Source organism: Otolemur garnettii, unplaced genomic scaffold (assembly GCF_000181295.1).
Source record: "Otolemur garnettii isolate 467f Iridium unplaced genomic scaffold, OtoGar3 scaffold00197, whole genome shotgun sequence".
Lineage (NCBI taxonomy): Eukaryota > Metazoa > Chordata > Mammalia > Primates > Galagidae > Otolemur > Otolemur garnettii.
The window spans coordinates 2,141,787-2,150,664 of record NW_003852592.1 but is presented as its reverse complement, the minus strand read 5'-3'; the positions used below and the strand labels follow the sequence as shown (position 1 = coordinate 2,150,664).

Here is an 8,878-nt window from a genome sequence, read left to right as displayed (position 1 = left end):
TGTTTGGCGGGTCCGGGCTGGGGATTCGAACCTGCCACCTTAGGTGTACGTGGCTGGCGCCTTAGCCGGTTGAGCTATAGGCGCCGAGCCTCCACTGTCTAATCTTGAGCAAGTGACTTGACCTCTCTCTATGCCTAAATTTCCCCATTTACAAAGTGAAGATCATAGTTTCTACCTGTTGTGTGTTGCAGTTACTTCTGACACCAATTGCTGTTAGGTCAGACATCACGGGGCAAATGCATAGTCTTCTACAAGACCGCCCTCCCTAGAGATGCCAATCACAAGTTTGGAGGTCTCACTATCACCTTAGGTTTGATAATTCACAAGAATGACTCAGAACACAGGAAATCCCTATACTTAAACAGTAAACTTAAAATTACAGTCTTTTTATAGCAAAGAAGATACACATCAGAACGAGCTAAATGAAGAGACTTGTAGGATTAGGCCTGAGAGCATCTCATGCTTGAAGCTTCTGGCATCCCCTCCCTGTGGGATCAGGATCTGTTTCTGTCCTGGCACATTTGTCTATAATGGTCACACAGAGGACAGTCAGCCAGGGAAGCTCAGACAAGCTTGGCGGTTCAGAGTGTTGGTAGGGGTTTCATTACATAGACTGATTAAGTCTAGGCCCAGTGATTGAGCCCAGTTCCCACCCCACCCTCTTCCTCTCTATGAAGTCACACTGATAGCAAGGGACACACACTCCATCCTTCTTTCTGGGATGGGCAACCTCCACTCTGAGTCATCTCGCAAGTACAAACTATCTAGGGGCCACCTCGAGTCTCCCCATTAGCACCTGTGATCAGGGCCCACAGTGAATCACAGGACACTTACCCCTTGAGAAAGTCCAAGGATTTAGAAGCCACCTCCCAGGAACAGGGGACAAAGGCCAGCCAAGTTCTCTGTTGTATAACAGGGTTACTTCAGGCGATTTGTATGGAACACAGCATGGGACAGCACTCAGAACACAGCAGTCACTTCAGGCAGCAGGTGTGCAGTGCGTTTGCCGTTGGCTTCGGCCCGGTTTTGAAAGTGGTGATCTATTGCCACCTGACTTTCACTGATTCATTTTATTCTTGTCCATTTACAGGATAAATAAATGAGTACTCTCTACATCAGATTTGCCAATACCTATAAAATTGGTAACATGTTAGTACTTCAGTTTCTAGTTTATCTCTGTGTTCTTTGTGCTCAGATCTGCTTCATGTTAATTGAACTTTTGGATGTTTCTTGTGTATAAAAGGGTGAAGTGAACCGAACACAGTGTTGCTTCTCTGATGACAGCTGCAGCGATTTTTCCCATATTATATCTTAGATTAGTATGTTTCTTATGTTTTCATAACTGGCTACAAACTATATACTTGTTCAAGCATATCTACTAGATTTCATATGGACATTGTATCTCTAAGGATAGCACTTTTGTGATTAAGTTAGCAAAGTTAGTTCCTCCCTCCCTTCCCTTCCAGCCCTCGCCCTTGGTAGAGTGCAGTGGTGTCACAGCTCACAGCAACCTCAAATTCTTAGGCTTAAGCGATTCTCTTGCCTCATCCTCCCAAATAGCTGGGACTACGGGCGCCCGCCATAACACCCTTCTGTTTTTTTTGTTGCAGTTGTCGTTGTTTAGCTGGCCTGGGCCTGGGGTTTGAACCTGTCAGCCCCGGTGCATGTGGCCAGCACTCTAACCACTGGGCTATGGGTGCCGAGCCTGTGCAGTCTCTTTAAATTCAGCTTCTGCAGGAATGTGTAGTGGTATTTCATTTTGATTTTAATTTGCATCTTACTGATTAATGATCCTGAGCATATTTTTATGTTTATTGACCATTTAGACATCCTTTTTTGTGAAATGTATGTTCAAGTCTCCTACTCATTTTTATTTTACATCCAGTCATCATCAGTTGGTGGACATTTGGGTCTTTTTCTTATTACTTTGCACGATTTGTTAATGTACATATTCTGGTTATTTATGTCCTTTGTCAATTATGTGCATGGCAGGTACTGTCTGCTCCTTTGTGGCTTTTGACTTTTCACTTTCTTAATGGCATCTTGTAATAAACACAAGTTCTAGATTATTTTTAATGCGACCAACTTTCTGTTCACAGAAACCTCCAGCTCCTGGGCTTAGGTGATTCTCTTGCCTCAGCCTCCAGAGTAGCTGGGAACACAGGTGCTTGCCACAACGCCTGGCTATTTTTTTGTTGCAGTTTGGCCGGGGCTGGGTTTGAACTCGCAACCCTTGGTATATGGAGCTGGCGCCCTACCCACTGGGCCACAGGCGCCACCCCACATTTCATTTTGAATATGCATATTGTGTTGACTTGGAACCAGTTTTTAAAAGCTCCTCCTATCTGTATCCCTGTTCCCCAGTCCTATCCTTGTTGCTATTTCTGTGGATTTTGTGTGGGAGGACTCTCTCTTCTCTTCTGTTAGTCTGTCTACTGTTAGAATTGCTGTAACTTCATGAAATGTCTTGTTCTTCTTTTTCAAGATTATTTCAACTATTTTTGGCCTGTTTCACTTCCATGTAAGTTTTAGACTAAATTTGTCAAGTTCCATTTTTATTCTTTTTTTTTTTTTTTTTTTTTTTGAGACTAGGTCTTAGTAGAGTGCTGTAGTGTCACAGCTCACAGCAACATCAGACTCTTGGGCGTAAGTGATTCTCTTGCCTCCGCTTCCTGAGTAGCTGGGACTACAGGTGCCTGACACAATGTCTGGCTGTTTTTTTTTTTGTTGTTGTAGCTGTCATTGTTGTTTACCAGGCCCAGTCTGGGTTCAAACCCACCAGCCCCAGTTTATGTGGCTGGCGCCCTAACCACTGAGTTATGGGCACCAAGCTATGTTCCATTTTTAAGAGTTCACATTTTGGTTGAGATTGAACTGAATCTATAGATCAGCCAGTTATTATTACATTGTAATAATGGAATATGTAATAATATTGGAATGTAATACTGGAATCAGCCAGTCTGTGAACGTGGCATATCTGATCATATATTTACATTTTCATTCATTTCTCTCAACAATTTTTAAAAACATAACAGATTTACTGAGATATAATTCATATATGGTGAAGTTTACCATCTTAAAATGTACAATTCAGTAGTTTTTAGTACAATTGGCAGAATTATGCATTCATTACAACCATCTTATTTGAATCCAGCCTGGGCTGTCAAACAACAACCATCTTATTCTAGAATGTTTTTATTACCCTCAAAAGAAACCTTTCATCCTTCGTAATTACTTGGCATTCTCAAGACCAGCCTAGGGAAGATAGCAAGATGCTGTCTCTACAAAAACCTTTTTAAAAATTAGCCAGAACATAGTGGCATGTGCCTATAGTCCCACCTACTTGGGAGCCTAAGGTGGGAGGATCACTTGAGCCCAGGAGTTCAAAGTTGCAGTGAGTTATGATTGTGCCACTGCACTTGAGCCTGGGTGACAGAGTGAGAGGAGAGAAGGGAATGGAAGAGAGGAGAGAAAAAGAAATAGCATCAGTGCAGAGTTTGAAGAAATCAGAACCCTGAAATGGGTGTGTTTTTCATGGTTCTGTTTCTGTTTGAATGTTCTTAAGGTTTATAGTGAAGTGTGTGCCTAAGAAGTGTATGCTGGCGTGTGTGCTCTGTGAAAGAGTTAGTCTCACTCTGTCGCCGTGGGTAGAATGCTGTGCCATCAGCTCACCATAACCTCAAAACTCCTGGGCTCAAGTGATCCTCTTGCCTCAGCCTTCCAAGCAGCTGGGATTATATGCACCTACCATAATGCCCATCTAGTTTTCCTATTTTTAATAGAGACATAGAGACAGGGTCTCGCTCTTGCTCAGGCTAGTGTCAAACTCCTTAGCTCAAGTAATGCACCTGCTGCCCTAACTTCCCAGAGTGCTGGGATTACAGGCGGGAGCTACTTTGCCTGATGAGAGCAGAGACTTGTTCACTTTGTTGAATGATTCATCCTAAGTTCCTAGACCAATACCTAGATCATAGAAGGCAATCAATAGTATATGTAGTGTAACTGAATGAATGCTGAGCATAATTATTCATGTTGAGGTGTATATTGATTGAAAGGGTAAGTATACAATTTGTGCAAGTTTTCTTACAACTTTATCAAATGACTATCTTATATTTGCAGATGGAGTGGTTCAATCATTATAAAAAGTCTCTTGCTACTTATATGAGGTCACTCGGTGGAGATGAAGGTTTGGACATTACACAGGATATGAAACCTCCAAAAAGCCTATATATTGAAGTACGTATACCTTTTAAAAGTGCATTTCTTTATATGTGTGGATCGTGTTTATATCTTAGCTTCTATTATGAAACATAAACCACAATGAAAAAAAACTACCTATAATGGGATAACAGAATAGGAGAGAGCAGCTGAAATTTTCTGCATATACCTATTTTAATAATTTTGGTCACACGTTGCTTTCTTAACTTTCTTCTGTCTTCCTTTTGTTTTTGAGTGTCTTTGATGCAGTTGTTACAAAGTCTTTGTGGTAGGTCTGCCATCAGGTCTTTTTTTTTTTTTTGCAGTTTTTGGCCGGGGCTGGGTTTGAACCCACCACCTCCGGTATATGGGACCAGCACCCTACTCCTTTGAGCCACAGGCGTTCCCTGCCATCAGGTCTTTTTCAGGGATAGTTTCTTTTTTTTTGAGACAGGAGCCTCCAGCTGTGCCCCTGGGTAGAGTGCCATGGCATCTCAGCTCACAGCAACCTCCCACTCCTGGACTCAAGCGAGTGTCCTGTCTCAGCCTCCCAAGTAGCTGGGACCACAGGTGCCCGCCACAACGCCCGGCTATTTTTTGGTTGCAGCTGTCATTGTTGTTTGGTGGGCCAGGTCGGATTCGAACCCGCCACCTTGGGTGTACGTGGCTGGTGCCTTAGCCACTTGAGCCGCAGGCACCAAGCCTCAGGGATAGTTTCTATTGATTTTGTTTTCCTTCAAATATTCCATACTTTCCTGTTTCTTTGTATGCCTTGTAATTTCATTTTATTGAAAATGAGACATTTAAAACTAATAATGTGGGCCAGGTTTGGTGGTTCACGCCTGCAATCCCAGCACGTGGGAGGCCGAGGCAAGTGGATTGCTTGAGCACAGGAGTTTAAGACCAGCCTGAGCAAGAGCAAGACCCCGTCTCTAAAAATAGTCAGGCGTTGTGGTAGATGCCTATAGTCCCTACTCGGAGGCTGAGGCAAAAGAATCACTTGAGCCCAAGAGTTTGAGGTTGCTGTGAGCTGTGATGCCACGGCACTCTATCAAGGGCGACAAAGTGAGACTCTGTCTCAAAAAAAAAAAATAATGTAACTCTTTAAATCAGATTCTCCACTTTCCCCAAGGTTTGCTGTTCTGTTATTATTTTTGTTCATTGTTGTGTATCTGATTGTAGTAGGCTGTCTCTGTGCCAAAGCTCAGCCTGAGGTGTAATCTTAAGGTCTTCTCAGGTCTATTCTGAGCCTGCACCTTTCCCTGGACATGTGTGGTCACTTTCTAATTTTCCCTTCCTATACAGTCGCTTTCAGGAGCCTCTCTTGAGCCCTGTCCTGCGAGGCTGCCTCTTTCTCCATGCACTTCTCAGCACTCCTGGAAGAGAGCCTGAATATTGACAGCGATTGGAAGAAGCTCTTCCAAAAAACAACTTGCAGACTTCCCTGTGTCCTGTTCTCAGATATCAGTATTTCATGGGAGGGGTCTTTATGAAGCAGGTTGAAACAAATGGAAAATGTACATTATAGACACATATCCCACCTGCTTAACTTTTCGGCCTTGGCAGAGGGGAAATGACCCAACAATGTTATCTTTCTTCCCCAGCTCATTTTCAGAGATGTTGCCACTCAGCTTTACTGTCAAAACAGGACAGGGGAAGCCATTAGAGCACCATAGTGCAGTACCAGGCACAGGCACACGGAGAAGCAGCACACAGAAAGCTTAGTACTTGTACTATGGGCATATTCGTAATGCCTGTTCACTTTTTAGTCACTACGTATTAAAAAATGGTTTTGATAAAGCATCAGTCTTTTCTTTCAGGTCCGGTGTCTAAAAGACTATGGAGAATTTGAAGTTGATGATGGCACTTCTATCCTGTTGAAAAAAAATAGCCAGGTATTTGTCTTCAGATACTTTAAATCTTATAAGAGTGTTGAGTGGCAGAAATGTTGGGAGTGGGCATGGTGGCTCACACCTGTAATTCCAGCACTCTGGATGGCTGACGTGGGATCTCTTCAGGTCAGGAGTTTGAGACTAGCCTGAACACAAGTGAGACTCTGTCTCTACTAAAAGTATTAAAAAATTATCCACATGTTGTGGCACATGCTTATAGTCTCAGCTCTTTGGGAGGCTAAGGAAGAAGGTCACTTGAGCCCAGGTGTATGAGGTTGCAGTGAGCTATGATCACGCCACTACACCCTGAGCAATAGAGTAAGACTATCAAAAAGAAAAAAAAAATTGGGGTTAATAGCAAAACAAATAAGACCTTGTGATGTTCATTTATATCTTAGGCATTATGTTTAGTAATACACCTATTCTGCACTTATCTCTAAATATTAAGACTTGAAGTAATGTTGTCTATAATAGGGTTAATTTACTGGGGTATTGCTTACATATATAATAACACTAAGCATTTTTTTTTGTATCATTTATTTTTTTAAATTATTTTTTATTAAATCATAACTTTGTACATTAATGCATTTATGAATACTAAGCATTTTTTAGGGAGTTGTTTTTTTTTTTTTTCTCCTCAAGCTGTCATCCAGGATAGAGTGCTATAGCATCATGGGTCATAGAAACCTCCAACACTTGGGCTCAAGCAATTGTCCTGCCTCCACCTCCCAAGTGCCTGGGACTACAGGCATCTGCCATAATGCCTGGCTATTTTTTGTTGCAGTCATCGTTGTTGTTTGGCAGGCCCAGGCTAGATTCAAACCTGCCAGTTCAAGTGTATGTGGCTGACACCTTAGTTGCTTGAGCCGTAGGCGCCGAACCTGGGGAGATTATTATAGTGGGCCTTATTCTGGTTAAGTAGTCGATTATCATCCAGGGTCTGTTGAACTGTTGAATTTAGTTCCTTTCTTCAAATTATCATTTATAAGAAGTTGCTAAGCACTCATTTTAGCTAATACTTCACTGTACTTTATAAACCTTAGTTTCTTTAGCAAATAGTGGTACAGAGAAGAATTTCTAAGTAGTTAGCATATAAATAGCAGAATCCGATAGGGAAAGATTAAAATTATAAAGCTGTAGGATATCCTAAATTTTTCCTCAGAAACAATCCCAATATATTATATCCTTAGACATCTTCAAATTCACATTAGCTAAATTAGCATTAGCTGAATTTTTTTCCTACCCTAGTTTTCTGAAGTTACAGCATAGGATGACAGGTTGGCTCATTTCCCTAACTAGTTTTCTGAGGTTATATAGCACAGGATGACAGGTTGGCTTATCTCCCTAACAGGGTGAGATGACCTCTTATTTTACTAGCATGCTTGGAGCTTTAAATGGTTTTCAAAAAGACTGACTAGTCTTTGGTTGTGGAAGCAACAATTTCACTCCCAAGTGTCCTTTCAGGAATCTTACATTTCTGGAGGTCCCATGAGGAAGCTCTGGTTCACAAGAACTAATAAGCCACCTCATAAAGCAAGATACAGGAAACATTCCTTTATCCCAAACATCGCCCCATGGTGGAATTTCTTTGTCAAACTTGATGGCTGGTCTGCCCACCAGTGCGCAGGGCCGTTGTGATCTTCTGTGTAGACCATGCAAAAACCTTCCTCTTGGTGATGCTTTTGTCTCAGCTGTGACCCTACTCTCAATTATCAAAATGGGGGACATTAGAAGAAAAATATAATTAACCTTAGTAAGTATTAAGGGGATTCTAATATTCAACTATGTGTCAATTTTGTTCTTTTTATTTGAGACAGAGTCTCATTCTGTCACCCTGGGTAGAGTCCCATGGTGTCATGGCTCACGGCAAGTTCAAACCTTTTGGGCTCAAGCTGTCCTCTTGCCTTAGCCTCCCAGGTAGCTGGGACTACAGGTGCTCACCATGACACCTGGCTAATATTATTCCTATTTTGAGTAGAGAGGGGGTCCCACTGCTCAGGCTGGTGTTGAACTACTGAGCTTAAGCAATCTGCCCATCTCAGCAGAATGCTAGGATTATAGGTATGAGCCATTACACCTGGCCTATATGTCAATTTTTTATAGAATTGGTGGTGTAGATCATTCACATAATGTAAAAGTATTAATAGGGAGATGTTTTCTTAACATATAGGTCGGGGGCTGGGTGTGGTGGCTCATGCTTGTAACCTCAGCACTCTGAGAGGTGGAGGCAGGTAAATCACTTGAGCTCAGAGTTTGAGACCAGCCTGAGTAAGAATGAGACCCCCCCATCTCTAAAAAATAGCCGAGCATCGTGGTGGATGCCTGTAGTCCCAGCTACTTGGGAGGCTGAGGCAAGAGACTTGAGCCCAGGAGTTTGAGGTTGCTGTGAGCTATGACACAGCAAGAAAGTAAGACTCTGTCCCAAAAACAAAACAAAATATGAGGTCAGACAGTTAAGTTTGCAAACTCGTCTGAGAGAAAGTGCTGCTCAGCTCATTGTTGAATACCCCTGTGGTCACCTCTGAAGGGCTCCCTTGGGCAGCTGTACATGAATGCCGTAAGTGGGTCACCCTTCATAGCACTTTTTCTTGTATGGCAATAGCTCTGATGGCCAGTCATTCCCTAAGAGTTCAAAAATTGTTCTGAAGGGTAGACTAGGTGCCTGTATCAGCACACAGCTTCCCTAGGGGAGGACTTTGAAGGTGGACTGGGTGCCTGTGTCAGGGCACAGCTTCCCCAGGGGAGGACTTTGAAGGTGGACTGGGTGCCTGTGTCAGGGCACAGCTTCC

General features: G+C 42.6%; 1 protein-coding gene across 1 annotated transcript in view; it reads left to right on the top strand.

Moving 5' to 3' along the window:
* The window catches only part of GINS1 (GINS complex subunit 1), a 22,781-nt gene that overhangs the window by 11,692 nt on the left and 2,211 nt on the right, over positions 1-8,878 (top strand). The window contains exons 5-6 of the mRNA XM_012812240.2: positions 4,120-4,236; positions 6,018-6,092. Of these exons, the coding sequence (XP_012667694.1) occupies positions 4,120-4,236; positions 6,018-6,092 (192 nt within the window). The remainder of the gene's footprint in view (positions 1-4,119; positions 4,237-6,017; positions 6,093-8,878) is intronic.